The 16,342-nt window shown below is 44.7% G+C and overlaps 1 protein-coding gene and 1 pseudogene across 1 annotated transcript in view; one reads left to right on the forward strand and one right to left on the reverse strand.

The window, feature by feature from the left end:
• The first annotated feature begins 414 nt into the window (after positions 1-414).
• Positions 415-16,342, forward strand: part of LOC115520464 (cytochrome b reductase 1) — a 31,437-nt gene continuing 15,509 nt past the window's right edge. The window contains exon 1 of the mRNA XM_030324827.2: positions 415-702. Within this exon, the coding sequence (XP_030180687.1) occupies positions 510-702 (193 nt within the window). The 5' untranslated portion in view covers positions 415-509. The remainder of the gene's footprint in view (positions 703-16,342) is intronic.
• LOC115521492 lies at positions 9,301-13,545 on the reverse strand (annotated as a pseudogene).

A 16,342-nucleotide genomic window follows, 5' to 3' on the forward strand; every position in this document is an offset into this window, starting at 1 on the left:
CAGGGTCCAGACGATGTCTGTCTTCCCTGTCGAAAGCTCAAACCGCGAGTAGTTTGCTTTGCTAGGTAGGGCCTCCTTGGCGCATTCCTGGCATCGAAGACGGCCAATCCTCAGGGCTGGGGCTCTGGAGGCTTCCTTAATCCACATCGACACACAGTCCCATCTCTTCTCATAACCTAGAGCGAGCACCACTGCCTTCGTCTCCCCACAAATAAGAGACGAGGGCAGAATCAAAAGCAAGCGGCGGGCATGGAATCCTCCGCGCTCTCTCGCTCTCAACAACGAACTGGATCGGTTACCGGATGCTGGGCCAGGGGGCGGCCCGAGATCTCGGGGGTGGGGCGGGTTTCTGAGCGCGAGCTGCCCACCCTCGGGAGGCCCCACACTCCGGCAGGCCCGCGAGGAAGCCCCTCCTCCCGGGCGGAGACGGCTCCCAGGAGTGCCCGGAGGCCGCCGCCGCCGCCTGGCAGAATTTCTGTCGCTGCCGAGGCGCGGAGTATGGGGCTCTGATGGCCATGGACGGCTACAGGGGCTTTCTGGGGCTGCTGGTGTCGGCGCTGCTCGTCGGCTTCCTGTCCGTGCTCTTCACCCTCATCTGGGTCCTCCACTACCGGGAGGGACTCGGCTGGGATGGGACCGCGCTCGAGTTTAACTGGCACCCGGTGCTCGTGGTCACTGGCTTCGTCTTCATCCAGGGCATCGGTACTGGGCACCTCCTGGGAGGCAGCGGGGAGGGACGCGCCGGCCGGGCTCCCCGACCGATCCCAGCCGAGTGCGGCTGACGTGGGCGAGCGAGGGGGTGCGAGCGGGTGCGAGGGGGAGCTCGGCGAGCGCGGGGAGCCGGGGGCCGGGGCGCGGAGACGGCCGGGCGTGGCGGCGGGACGGAGCCGGGAGCCGCGGGCGCGCGGAGCCTGCCCCGGGCCGACGTGGGCGAGCGGGGAGGGGCGGCGCGGCGGCGGCGCGCGAGGCGCGGGCACCGCCACGAGATGCTTCGCAGGGGGCGGCTGGGCACGGCTGCGGCGGAGCTGGTGGCCCGGCGCGCGGGCCCCACTTGGTTAACTCTTTGCTGCGAGGGGCGCGGGGCGCACGTGAGGCAGCCGCGTGACGCCAGAAAGCGGAGCGGAGGAGGGAGGCCGGAGTGCGGAGCGTCCCTGGCCCCGAAATTTGCCCCCCGGGGACGGAGCCTGCGCAATCAGGGGTGCCGAAACGCTCTTTAGGCGAGGCCTTCCTCTGAACTTTCTTCCCGGCTGCAGATTAGGAGAGGAAGGCGGAAAGGGTAGGGCGAGAATTGGTCTCCTGTTGCCCCATCCTCAGGCCTGAGTGAAGGTGGTCGGGGTGAGCGAAGCATCAGCTCTAGTCTCGCGTCTCCTAGAGCGTTCACTTCAGTCCAGCCCAGGAAGCTGCCAGGACTCAAAAGGGGGTTAGGCTGCCCTGCCTTCACAGACTTGTTTTTGTGGCTTCCGACCAGCGAAAGTTCTCCCGCGGGGCTTCCTGTTGGGCGCTGGCCTTGAAGTGGGGCGGGAGCTGGCAGGTGGGGCTTGCGGCTGCTTGGCTCCCGGAGATGCTTGTGCTTGAGACATCCCTGGGGTTTGCTGTGTCCACGTTTGGCCCCACGAGAGTGCAGCTCCGGGCGTGTACTCACGCTCTGGGATGAGGCTAGCCCAGAGGGAGGGTTCAGTGGATGACATATTTCGTTTTTGTTTTTGTTTTGAGCTATAACTGACATACAACATGTTTCACGTGTATAACATGGTCATGTGTAAGATTATATATGTGTGTCGTAGACTCTTAAGTCTAGAGTTCTCTTTTGGCCAGCAGAAGAGCAGACACAGGATGAAAGCAAGAGATGGCTAATGTCCAGGAAAAAGACAAGAGCCCCGAATAAGGGTCCTTGCCCCGTATTTATTCAGATCAGAAGGCTTGCAAACGTGATGGGCGTGCACAAAGAGACAAAGAAACTAGGAACTTTAACTTGGGGATGTGAGAGAAGAGGGGGGTTTTGAAGAAATACAGTTTTTGGGGTTTGGGGTTTGGGTCAATATAAAACAAAATCCGGGCACCGGGCAGATGGGTAGATGGTTGTTAACAGCAGACAGGAGGCGCAGTGCCTGTTTATCTTAGCTAGCCTAGGGGATGAGACAGGGGGAATAGCCTCAGGGTGAAGAAGGTACCTTTCTTTTTGTTAACCACCTCTGCTTCCGGCTGCTTTGCCTGCAGCACAGCAGTCCATAGTCCAGTTCACCAATTTACCTAACCTGGCCCTATTCTCCTGTGAAAGCAGCTTTTCTGCTATACTACTAAATTGGGGGTGCTTTCACCCTGAACATCTAATCTTGTTTATTTCCTATACCTATGTATCAGGCACCTTTGCACCATTTCTGTCTCAGGCCTTTGCCTCTCCCTCTCTATTTTGGGGACTCTGCACCCCCTCTCTCTTTTGGGGTGTCTTTGCACCTCCCTACTCCTGGCACCTTTGTGCCTCCCTATTCTTGGGGTGTCTTTGCATTCCCCTATTCTTGGAGTGCCAATCTGGCTTACCCAAACTCAGGTGTGAGCATTTTATGACTTTGTATGTCATTATGCCTTGTTAACCCATTGGTGTAAGCCCAGGGGATTCCTAAGCTTATCCCCCACACATGTGATTTATAAATCGAAGTGGTCACCCCAGTAAGTCTCGTTAACTTCCAACAGCTCACGTAGCTACGCATTTTTTTTTCTTGTGATGAGAACTTTTAAGATGTACCCCCTGAGCAACCTTTAAGATCTACTTTCTTAGCAATGGCTCAAATATACAATATAATATTATTAATGTAGTCACTATGCTATACCTTACATCCCCTGGACTTATTTTATAACTGGAAGTCAGGTTTTTTGACCGCCTTCACCCATTTCGCTTGTCCACCCCCCTCCTCCTTCAATCCATGGCAGTTTTTATTGTGGTTGTGTGTGATATTGTGTGTGTGTGTGGTATTGTGTCCTGACAGTTTCCTTCCTCCGCTGTTTGGCTGGAGGAACCTCCAGCCAGTGGCGCAAGTGCCATTTCTTTGTAGGCACTTTTCGAAAAGTGAAGTAAAGGCCTTGCAGACAAAGTATTTAGAAGAAGGTATAAAATGGTGAGCTGAGGTTATACCTCAGAAAATAATGGACAGACGGGGCGCCTGGGTGGCTCAGTCGGTTGAGCGTCTGACTTCGGCTCAGGTCATGATCTCGCGGTCCGTGGGTTCGAGCCCTGTGTTGGGCTCTGTGCTGACAGCTCGGAGCCTGGATCCTGCTTTGGATTCTGTGTCTCCCTCTTTCTCTGACCCTCCCCTGTTCATGCTCTCTCTCTCTCTGTCTCAAAAATAAATAAAATGTTAAAAAAAATTTTTTTAAATAAAAAAGAAAATAATGGACAGAAGTGTAAAGGCTTCAGAAAGAGGTGCCACCGGCCGAAACCTCTAGCTCTGTCTCCGAGCGGGCTGCCTTTTCTCCAGCCATATCTGGCTCTCCGAATCAAACAAGCTGACAGAAAAGCTCCGACCTCATTCCTGAAGAAAAGATTTTTGTTTCCATTTAAAGCTCGTGCTGCAGCCTTCAGCAGGTGTGGCCAGCATTCTCCCACTCTGGGATGTAGTGGCAGACAAGTTGCTAATGCTTCCCTTACCTGGGTTGTTGTGACAGGCATGCGGGTGCGCCTGCCATTGGCCAGCCAAGTTATTTCGTTACATAAGTCCCAGTTATTTTGCCACTGACCTAAAACGAGAAAAACAGACTCAAGTCCCAAAGTCACTGTCATCAAAAACACTCTTTCCTTCGTGGTGGAGCCCTTCAGTTTGGCCAGAGCTGTGAACATCTCCTGTTTGCTCCAAGTAGTGGCAACAGTCTCTTCATCTTTTCCAACCAGCCCTTCGGAGCAGCTCCTAATACCAGGAAACTTTCCAGAGTCTTCTCATAGTTGAGGGTAAGGGAAACACAGATGATATTAGCTGTTTCCTGACTTACGAGAGAGGAGACAGTCACCAAACAATCGCTGGCATTTATTGAATGCTTCCTGTATGCCCACTGAGTGCGTTCTTTCACAGTTAATGTAAGAATAAACCAAGACAAAGCAGTTAAGTACCTTACCCAGGGAAGTAGTATGTTTCCAGTGGCTCTATTTTCAAGGTTCATTTCTCTGCTTTTATGGCAATATGCTTATTTTCTGCAAAGTATTCTTTTGTTTTTTAATTTTTTAATGTTTATTTTTGACAGAGAGAGAGAGAGAGAGACAGAGCATGAACGGGGGAGGGTCAGAGAGAGAGAGACACAGAATCTGAAACAGGCTCCAGGCTCCAAGCTGTCAGCACAGAGCCTGACGTGGGGCTCGAACTCACAGACCTCGAGATCATGACCTGAGCTGAAGTCGGATGCTCAACTGACTGAGCCACCCAGGCGCCCCTGCAAAGTATTCTTAAGAGAAGCAAAAAAAGGTTCATCTCAAATACACTTTGAAATGGTTTATTCGTGTTAGAGTCCATTAGAGTTTTCCTAAAAGTTTAGTTTCTTGAAACTTCGGACTTTTCTTAATCTGTTCATACTGACTTTTGAGCAAAAACGTGTGAATGGATATTTTGGAAATGGTCATCTGTTGCTTTTATGCAAACCTTGTTTCCCCTAAGCTAAGTTACGGGCTTTGTATTAGTTTTGGAATGTTTGTTCTGTCAACATTCCCCGTCCTGTTTACTATTTGGATTCCAGACTTGGAAAGCACTTTAATCAGATCATGTATTTCATTGACATAAACATAAGCTTTTTCATACATACAGGCACATGCATTGTATAACTGAGTTCTTACGAATCTTGGTCACCCCGCACTTGCTCCTATCCAGCAGTACAAGGGCTCTGGTTGCAGGGCCAGGGTTAAAAAGTTGGCTTTGTAAGCCAGGAGGGAAACACGCGTTACAGACTAGCCATGTTAAAACAGACTTTTTTACTGTTTCAGTGAGGAAATATTGAGGTTTTGCTCTTTCAGATCCCTAGTAATGAACACAATGAAATGGAGTTTGTCTGTGATGCACAAATATTTAGAGATGAGGAGGGGAAGGCTGAGCATAAAATGCCTTACAAATATAATACACAGACAGTAGACAACATGTAAAACCATTTGAGAACAGGTAAAGAGTCCTGTGAAGCACCTTTAAGAGGTAAGCTCTGGAGTAAGCACAAAAGTTACAAAATAAATGCCCGTGTGTGTTGCGGTGATGGGGAGGGGGGCGGGTACATGCATACCTCAACGCACATAGTCCAAATACATTTTGGGAAATCTATGTATTCTAAAATAGAATATAACAGACAATAGGACATCTAAAACTTAAATAAAATTTTAAACTAGTGGGAAACCTAGCGAACATGAATGAGGAAGAATTTCAAAGACAACTTGAGAAGAGGCTTTGTACTTCTCTTAAAAGGAATGTTTCCCATGAAATAAGTACACTGCCAGGAAATCAGAGAAACAGCCCTTGAAAAGAAGGCCACAGAAAAGATTGAAACAAACCCTCTCAAAGTGGCAGTTGACCTTTTAAAAGGTTCAGCAGGGTGGAATATGTTATTTGGTAAAAGGTAGAAAATTCAAGTATATAAATTGGGTGAATAGAAGCCTCAGCAATTCTATACTCCTTCCCTTTCCACATGCAGAACTCTGCTTACTGTATAAACTGAAGGAAGAGAAATTGAATAGTATGGTGATCTCAAGTTGGCTTTGTGAGAGAATCTAACTACATTTAAGTAACATTTAAAAGACTAAGAAAAAGAAATTGAGTAGGCCTTAAATTAAGGCAGTTGGCATAGCCTAATAATGTATCTCAAAATGACCAAATCCAAGTCCACTTAAATATGATTTGAAAAGGCTCTTGGCGTAGCACCTGGCAAAGAAAATGGTGGAGAAAATGCCCCAGATACCAACCCTAAACCCAGCCTTGAGGACACTATTAATAATAATACCTACCAATTTTAGGGAAATGAGGGTTTTTACAAAGCATGAAGACACAATTCAAGGCAACCCAAAACACATTTTTTGTTATAAATACATGCAGATCTCTTTGTAATGTAACTAATAAAAATGTTTTAGAAATGATTACTTTGCTCACTGTTGTATATCTGGCACCTAGAATAACAACTAGATCTGGCAACTGGTAGGCCAATAAATAGCAATTGAATGACTGAGTGATTCGTTCTGTAACAAAATGCAATTTTACTCATAATGATAATAATAACATCTAAAGTAAATGTGCTCTCCCTCCCCCCTCAGTGATTATCCTGTTCAGCCAGTTTGGCAGTACTGGTTTATTAGGGAAGAATGGGCGTCATATTATATTGGAAATGCATCTTTATTCTAAAGGCCTCAGGGTCATTAGAATGTTGCTAAGTATGACCTGTGCCTCCTCTTGCCTACGTAAAGACATCATCACTTCAGTTCTCCCCTTTTCCTTCTGCATCACTAAGTTTCTCCCCCCCCCCCCCCCTGGATTATTTCCAACATGTTACAATTTCTATCATCTTAAAAACAACCATACTCTTAACCCCATCCTTCTGGATGTTCATTCAGTCATCCTGGATTCCTCTTTCCCTATCACACTTCTCACCCAGTCCTTCAGATAATTATGTAGATGCCAAACTTAAAATACAGTATTACCCAGATTCTGACCGTTGACTATTTTAGTTATTTATTCACTCATTGGCTTCTCCTACTAAAATGTAAGTTCCCTTGTCTGTTTTCCTCACTGACATAGTGTAGAACACTACATGGTGTGTAGAACATTACCTAGCATGCAGTCAGAATTCAATAAATATTTACTAAATTAATGCAAGTTTGGGCAGTCCTCTAAACCAGGGGCCATACCTACAAGGATGGTTTATAAAGTAAATATGTGAAGTGGATTAGGTGTGTAGCACCCACGAGAATGTCTTTCTGTGTTCAACTAAACATTCAGACACACAAGACTGCCAAGACCACACTGGGCACCAGCCCACTTAGGAGGATGTAGGATAGGAACCAGAGCTTGCTAGCGTGACCGCATCGGGTATCCTTTTTCTTTTCTTTTTTTTTTTTTAAGTGATTAAAAAAAAATATTTATCTTGAGAGGGAGAGAGAGAGTGTGTTTGGGGAGGGGCAGAGAGAGAGGGAGAGAGAGAGAATCCCAAACAGGCTCTGAACTGTCAGTGCAGAGCCCGATGTGGGGCTCGATCCCACGAACCATGAGATCATGACCTGAGCGGAACGCAAGAGTCTGATGCTTAACCAACGGAGCCACCCAGGTGCCCCAAACAGGCATCCTTTCTGCAGTGGTTCATGTAGCAACCATATATCCCCCCATAAACTAGCCTCTCTGCAGGTGACCAGGAGATGAGATCTGCATTGGTGGGATCAGAGCTTTAGGTCTCCATGCCCCAAAGCAGCCAGTATCTCTTGCAATACTCTATAGATCTGGCTTCCAGTGTTCCTGCAGGGGATATATAGTGAGTTGAACAGTGTCCCCCAAAAAGATATGCCCAAGTCCTATTCTTAAGGACCTGTGGATGTGACCATAGTGTCTTTACAGAAGTAAAGTTATGGGTCTCAAGATGAGATCATCCTGATTTAGAGTGGGCCCTAAATCCAATGACTTGTGTCCTCAGAAGGGAGAAGATTGGAGACACAGACACAGAGAGGGGAAGGCAATATGAAGATGCAGGCAGAGATTGGAATGATGTGTCAACAAGCCAGGCAACACCATGAGTTGCCAGCAGCCTCCAGAAGCTAGGAGAGAGGTATGGACTGGATTCTCCCTCAGAGCCTCCAGAAGGAACTAGTCCAGCCAACACCATGATTTTGGGCTTCTGGCCTTCAGAACGATGAGAGAATACATTTCTTGTTACTGGAAGCCACTCAGTTTTTGGTAATTAGTTATGATAGCCCAAGGAACGCGACATAGGGTATAACAGTTATCATTGCACTCTGGGAAGCCCAGAGTTTCGCATTCTTATCAGGTATTTATAGATTTTTCATTACTTTTCCCGGTCGAGACACAGTTTACCAATCAGGGGGTCATTTTATTGTGAGCAATGTTTCCTAATAACATTAGTGTGAAGCTGCTTTATCTGTTAACTAAGACCATTAACGAAAGGTCAGATCCTCACACAGCTGAAGGGAAATGCCTTCTGTGTGTGCATGTTGAGGGTGGAGGGAGGACTGTAAAGAACTGGAGAGTGTCTACTTTTGACAAAATAGGAAACCTCTTAGCTGCAGCAGATTGTGGCTCTATGGGGATGCCAGCCCCGAGTGGCTAGAGCTTCCCACTATCCCGGAGAATACAGATTTTAAAAAACTGGTTCAGTCTAAAAGTAAACCAGCCACAAAGCCAAAACAGAACCCCCCAAATATTGTGCTGGTCAAACAAAACACATCCATGGACCAAATCCACTCCATACCTCCCAGTTTACAAGTGACTTTCTGTCTTGACTTTGTGGGATTTAAATTTTTCCCTTAGAAAGAATAATCTTCTCTGTTGAGAAAATAGACCAGAAATGTTTTTTTATAACTTTTTTTTTTCTTCCAGGAGAAACTTTCTTAAAAGGTAAAAATAGGCTTTGAAAGAACTGTACAGACTTTGGCTGTACTTTTCTAAGTTTGTTCATTCATCCAGTTTTCATATATCATCCTATTTAATTAGCATACATTTATTAAACACTTACTGCATGCCAGACACTGTGTAAAACAAATAAGTAAAATGTAGCCCTGTCTACAAGCTGTTCCCATTTAAGTTTGTTAGAGCTGAGTTACAGTTTTCTTCTAGAAAACCTGAGCCCTAGATATTTAGAGCTGGCTAAGATTTGACCGCTCCGCTCCTAAGTTTAAAGATTGTCTGACTAGGGTCAAAGAGCCAGTACTATTTCTAATTTGTTACATAATATCTATGTGAAGCATAAGAAAATATAGCTTATGTTTCTACAATGCAGAGTTTCTGGGTATTTAAATATCTAGCAATTAATTGAATTTTTCTCTCTTCACACACTCTTCGATACCAGGTAGCCACCTGTGTGATGATTTCAGTCACTTTAAAGAGATGCTTCAGTGCCAAGATACTAAAACAAATCTACCAAATCATCCAAATCACTTCCTACATTTTGATTCTCTAAAAGTCGAGACGGTTTGAATACACAGGCATGTTCCAAAGCTCAGATTCTTTTTTTTTTTTTTTTTTTTTTTTTTTGCAGTGGCAGGTAGATTTTTTTGGACTGGGACACACTGGGGACCCTCACCCATGGCAGGGAGTGGCGGTGAGGTTGAAGACAAAAGTCTGATGGTCACTTGTGGTAGAATGGCGAATTCTGGTTGTGCTGGATGAAGATGGAGCCGAGGGCCAGGCTGGTTGGTAGCTGCAAAGCCCGACTCTCCTGCCTGTTGCATCTGCACAGGGAGCTGGACAGAGGCAAAGAGGGCAGGGGCTGGACGCAGAGCTTGGGGGTGCATGCGGTGCAGGGAGGAAGAGTCAGAAAATAAGTCCGTTGGTTAGTATGTTGCATCTGCTTTTGCAAGGGCTTTTGTCAGGCCAGGTCACCACCAGGCTGGAGGAACCCTATCTGGGTGGGCTGACGGCGGCTGTGCACTGCACAGGGCTGTGGCCATGACAGGTACCGCAGTGCCGGAAAGGCGGAAGGTGTTCTGAGCGCAGCCTAGGGCTGGCTAAGGGGGTCCACAGCGAGGTGGGCGGTCCCATAAGCACGGCCTTGGTATTGGCGGACCTCTGCGGTCCCTGCGAAAGCTGCTGCTGAGCCCGCCTCCTGCAGGGTTGTAAGTATTTGGGGTGGGAACATCTGTTTGGCCCTGCCAGCAGCCACTATGAGGGTGCCTGGGCGACTGTGCCCTCCGGGGCTCTTCTGCATGCTGAGGAGGGGAGCTCCTGTGTGAACAGTCAGGCTCTGCTGTTGCGCAGCTGACGTCAGCCTGGTCAGGTCACTGTGCTCCCTAAGCCTCCGTTTCTCACCCTCAGGTAAAACTTTCTTGAGCTGTAGGAAAAGCTGGTGCTTCTCTTCCTGTAGGGCCCCAAGCTTCTCCTGCAACTTCAGGATTTGTTCCTTGTTCTCCTCTAGCGACATTCTCTCTGCCTGTAAGGGTTAAATTGTAGTGTAGGGCTAACGCTTAGCTTGAAAAATAACAGCTTTGTGTTGACACTGAAGGTTAAGAGGTAACAGCCTTGCTTTGCTCTTGTAAACTACGCCTCATACTCTTGTAAATTAGGCTTCACCAATTAAGGAAACAAAAGTTCAAAGAAAAGAGCATCAGAGGCAGGGTCAAGGAGATCCACTGGTTGCAACTTGGAGGCAGAAAGTCTAAAATAAACACCTCATTAGGCAACTGTTTCTAACTCATCTGGCAACTGTTTCTAACTCATCTGGAAACTGTTTCTTTGTTCTGTTCCCAGGTGATGATAAAACGATGTGATCGGTTATAGAAACTCTGTACCCCCGCTGTTTGGGGCCGCACTCTTATCAAGAGTGTTGGTCCCGATCAGTCGGCCTTGCCTCTCATTGTAATAAACTTTGTTGTGACTGTCACTGGTGCCCGTAGCATTCTGTTTCAGGAGTTTTGTGGCTGCCACATGCCGTGTCCTTTTTCTCCCTTCTCCCTGCTCTTCCTTCATCTTCTGTTCCATCGTCTTGTCCACCTCTTCTTACTCCGCTGGCCGCTTGCGCTTCCGCTCCATTTTGTGTGCTGGTGCAACGCCCCGGCCACGGCGTTGGAAAGCTTGGGGCGCTCCAGGAGCGCAGGCGGGGTGCTTTTGAGGACGCTTGGGCCAGGGGCGCCCGGCTCTGCCACTGACTGCCAGACCTCGGACTGGGCCTACCCGGAGGCGGGCGCCCAGGGCGGGGAGGGGGGTCGCGCAGGGGCCGCCCAGGCGGAAGCCCGCCGGTCAGTCCCCGGCCAGCCACCGCAGCCCGGGTCACGTGCCCACCCCCGCCCGTCCAGCCTCGGGTGCTCCGGCTAGCGCAGCTCTAGCGGGCCGGGGTTCAAGGCATTTGTGCTTCAAAGCTCAGGTTCTCTTTGACAGCTACCGTAGGAATCTCTCCAAGAAGATTATTTTAAAGGATTCTCTGCTTTTACATTTAAACTGGAGATCTTTGCATAGAGTCTGGTACATTCTTGGGTGCATGGGGAAATTAGTAAATCCTGCTCTGAGCGTAATACCAAGGAGGTCAAAATAATACTTCATTCAAAGGGTTAAGGAAAGTGTAACGCATACGCCATATTTAAATAGAATTTATAAGTGTTTTAAAATTCCACTGTACTTCAAACAATTACTCCTATTTTATTTGGGGGTTCATTTAAAGCATACATCAAGCTGTTAAGTGGGCCCAGGTGTAGACTACCTTTTACTTGCTTGAAAGGACCACTTGGTCTTACACTTGGATCAGCAGTACAGATTGACTTGAGTTTTTGATTTGTGCATTTTCAAAGAGGATCTGCTCATTTGCTGGGAAATAATGAATTACTGTGCTTTTTAATTTTTTTTTATTTTTAAGTGTTTATTTATTTTTGAGAGAGAGAGAGCACACGTTGGGGAGGGGCAGAGGGAGACACAGAATCTGAAGCAGGCTCCAGGCTCTGAGCTGCCAGCACAAAGCCGGATGTGGGGCTTGAACCCACATACTGTGAGATCATGACCTGAGCCCAAGACAGATGGGTAACTGACTGAGCCACCCAGGCGCCCCTACTGTACTTTAAAAATTTTATTTATTCAACAAACACTTAATGAAGTCCTACTATGTACCAGGCTGTGTGCTAACTGCTGAGATATGACACTGAACAAAGTAGACACGCCCCTACCTTCATGAATCACAAGACTGAAACACGGAAGAACTAGAGTCAAATTGTTTTCTATGTTTGGGGACATTTCTCCCTCCAAGTGCCTCTCTCTTCACATACGCTTTGACAGATCTAAAATTTGTATTGCCTATAGATAGTTTATGGATGGAAAGCTGGTGTCAAACCAGAGATTACATCTTAGAGAATGTATATTTTCACACATTCCTGCATTGATCAGGCAGCTTGGAGCTGAGAAATTTTCTAATTAAATTCAGTTCAAGTTACTATATTTTCGCCTTCATTTGTCCGAGAAATAATTATGCACAGGTGTTGATTTCCTTTTCCCTTTCCTTCTTTGCCTTCTTTTCTCTTTTCTTTCTTCTTTCTTCCTGGTGTGTTCCACTGCCAATCATTTTTCTTCTGAAGAAGATTTAAAATGTATTTCTCACATATATATGTGTTCATGTTTCCCTTCGTTTTCTGCGAGGATATGGTCTTGCCAACTCGGGCCTCTAACAGAAAACCCTTGTTTCAGTTACAAGTAGCCGTTTGATGCCATTTCCCCTCCTCATGGGCTTATGAGACGTTTTTCTTCCTTCTCACTGAACCTCAGGAATGGTGTCTAGGTAAATGCCAAGCCAAAAAAGCAAGAAATATTTAAATTCCGCTCTCCAGGCAGTTTTTATAGCTGTTGAGAGTAGCTTCTTGTTTAAGAAATGTGGTTTGCTTTGTTAAGATTGCCCTTTTCTCTGGGAGTCCACCGTATTTTTGTTATTTATACATCTTTAAAAACATGTAAACACTTTATGCAAATGTAACATTTTGCAGTTATCCTTCATTTATCTAAAGAACACTCTGAATGATAGTCAACTATTTATATTTGGCAGAATTTCCACATACCCAGGAGAGGCAGAAACTCCAGGCCTCACTCACATGAGAGCCCCCTCCAGTTTCCGCGGGCTGCCGACTTAGTGGCTGAGATTAATTCGCTATTGGGTTTGTGAACTTACAAAAATATTGTTTTAACTTGAAAAATAGTAAGAATTCTTTCAGTCATACGGAAAGTAACATAACATCCCCATGTATCCATCACCCTGATTTAACAGAGGTTCTGATTTTTGTGAACATAAAAAGGTATAAACTAGAACTCAAGGGTGGTAGGAATAAAAGATTATACAGGATGATGGAAGAGGGTAAGCACCCTAACCTAAGCAAGAAACTAAAAGAGGAGATTGAAGAACTCTAAACTAGACCCAGGGGCTGAACCATCGTAACTGCCTGGGCTCATGCGGATGGGAGGGAAGCACCTCTCCAGCTCTAGAAGCCCCTTAGGATTTTCTCCACTGGTAATAGGACAGTATGTTTTATTGGTAACCCCAAATCATCAATAAAAGATTACATTGTGTCCATTCATGCTACTGCTAGAGAAGGAAAGCTTGTGTGCAACCAGTCTGAAAGCATTTGAGTAAATGTGCAAGGTTCAAAAATCCAGTTTTAACACTCAAGGAGCAAAGATTTTAGTTTTGCAGGAAATTCAACACATTCCTCTATGATGCCTGTGGTATTTAGAAGAGTAAAAATTCTTCACTGAGCATTTTTTTTTAGGCAAGTGTTTTATTGAAGAACCACACACATGCAGAGAAGTACCTAAATCATAAGTTACATGTTTTTATAACATGAACACACTCACGTACCTGGATGGTGAAACAACATCCCAGGCACCCAAGAATCTTCCTGGTAACCATCGTAACTTCTCTCGGTCATGATAATTACTCCTGACTTCTAATATCAGAGGTTAGTTTTGATTTTGGAAATTTTTGACACAGCAGGATCCAGATCGGGGAGAAAAAGCTGTTGTGATTTATTGTTCATAATTTGCTTTTCAAGCAAACATAGTCCACGTATTTCCTTTTCATACATAGATGTTCAAGTTCCCTCATCTAAGATAAGGGCAGTGCCTGGATGATAGGATGATGATGATGGCAACAATAATAATTATTTTTAAAATGTGAATTGAGATTAAGCAAGCTACTTAACATCTCTCTGCCTTAGCTTTCTCCTCTGTATAATGGTAATAGTAATCATACCTTCTTCACAGAGTTGAGGTAAAAATTATGATGTAAACATATAGAGCACTTAGCATGGTGTGTAAGGGTTCAGGTGTGTGTGTGTGTGTGTGTGTGTGTGTGTGTGTGTGTGTGTGTAATAAATCATGTTAACCCAGAAGAGGGTGAGATGTATTATTAGATTTTCATATTATCCACATTTTTATTTTCCTAATGCCTGATCACACAGATTGCAAAAGGCTCCACGGTGTGGATGAAAGGTCACAAAGTCGTGGGTAAAGAGACATTTGCTTTCCTTGAAAACTTGAGAATCATATATGTTTCATATGATTTATATGAAAATTTGAGAATCACATGTACACAGGGATATGTATATCCACTAATTCCAAGGAGAAAAAGCATAAGGAGGGGAAACCATGTGTCTGAGTTGACTTCAGTTTGACTTCTAGACTTTGATCAGCCTGAAGAAAGTATCTTACATTTATTTAAAAAAACACGCAAAAGTCACACACACAAATAAAATTAGTGAAATCTGAATTAGGTCAGTGGATTATATTGATGTCTGTTTCTTAGTTGTGATGTTGTACTATGGTTATGTAGGATGTTACCATTGGTAATATCAGATGTTATCAGCTGTGTGAGGAGTAGATGGGATCTGTCTGTATTATTTCTTACAACTGCATGTAAATCTACAATTATCTCAAAATAAGAGTTAAAAATCATACTTATGGAGCTACATGCTTTGAGCCCAGGGCTGTTCTAGGCTCAGGATACAAGGAGAAACAGCAAAATGCATTCCTTCCTTCAGAGAGGATGAAGTAAGGATGAGAAGGGACATTGAGCTAGATTTTAAAAGTACAGTTGACTCTTGAACAAGATGGGTTTGAACTGTGCAGGTCCACTTACGGGTGGATTTTTTTGGATAAACACACGACAGTACTGTAAATGTATTGTCCTTATGATTTTCTTAACATTTTCTTTTCTCTAGCTTACTTCCTTCCAAGAATACAGTATATAATGCATATACAAAATATGTGTTAATCAACTGTTTATATTATCAGTAAGGTTTCCAGTGAACACTAGGCTATTAGTAGTGAAGTTTTGGGGGAGTCAAAAGTTATATGTGGATTTTCAATTTAGTTGGGGTCATTGCCCCTAACGTTGTTTAAGGGTCAACTGGTATACCTGGTTACACTAAATGGCTTGAAAAGATTCATTGAATATAGAAATGATTATCCAAAAAGTCTCCATGTCCTCGAGGAAATATAATCGATCAACATTTATAAGGTATCCATATATGCACTAAAATTAGTAAGTAGCAATCCTTCAGAGTTTGGACTAGATAAAAAGAAGACTGTCTTAATGGTGAGGGCTGTCAAGTGTTAAGGAATGGAACCAACGAATACGAAGATTGACATCTTTTGCTGTAGGCTTTAAAGAGGCTGAACCCACATCTGTCTTTGTAGGTTTATGCCTTTGTGACTGAGAATGGACTAGATAATGTCATAAATTTCTGTGATCCTATGAAGTTCTATATATTTGAATTATAAACGTCTGTAGTGGGAATATGCTTTTTTTTTTTTTTTCGTGCTGGAACTAAGCAATATACACTGCTGTTATAATGGAATCCACCTTCCAGAGGAAGTATTCTTCAGACTTTATCCACCTGTCATACATTTTCAGACCTCTAAAGTTTTCCTGACATGGACTGGAGGGGTGAGAATGAGGGTGGGTAGGGGCAGGATATTGTCTTCAGAACAAAAATTGCATGCTGCTTAACGTGGCTATGTAATCTATTGCTTAAACCAGCACATTTAAAAAAAATGCTATTCAAAAATGTTTTTGTTGAAGTTTAATCTATGTGCAGAAAAATGTACATATGGTGTGTAGCTTGGTGAAATCTTCCCTCCACGAACACCTATGTAACCAGCATTCAGACTGAGAAACAGAACATTAGCAGAAATCTAGAAATCTCTTGCATGTTCCTTTTCAGTTACTATACCACTTCCTCACAAGGGCAACCATTATCCTGACTTTTCTTATTGCAGAGATGAGTTTTGCCTGTTTTTATAGTTCGTATAAATTGAATCCTTACAGTCTATAACTGTTTATGTCTGGTTTCTTGGCACCCACATTATAGGTTGATCCATATCATTGGGTGATGTTCTAGTTATAGATCATTCATTCTCTTTGCTGTATATTATTCCATGGTGTAAATATATCACAGTTTATTTATTCATTCTATTAATGATGGGCATTTGGGGAGTTTCTAGTTTGGGGCCACTACAAATAGTGATGCTAATAATATTCTAGTGCATGTCTTTTGGTGAACATATGTACATATTCCTTTGGGGCATATACCCAGGAGTAGAATTGCTGGATCATAAGTTATGCATAAGTTTAGCTTGAGTGAATACTGCTAGTTTGCCACAGTGTTTGTTCCCATTTAAACTCCCATCAGCAGAACATGAGAGCT

This window comes from Lynx canadensis, chromosome C1 (assembly GCF_007474595.2).
Source record: "Lynx canadensis isolate LIC74 chromosome C1, mLynCan4.pri.v2, whole genome shotgun sequence".
Taxonomy (NCBI): Eukaryota; Metazoa; Chordata; class Mammalia; order Carnivora; family Felidae; genus Lynx; species Lynx canadensis.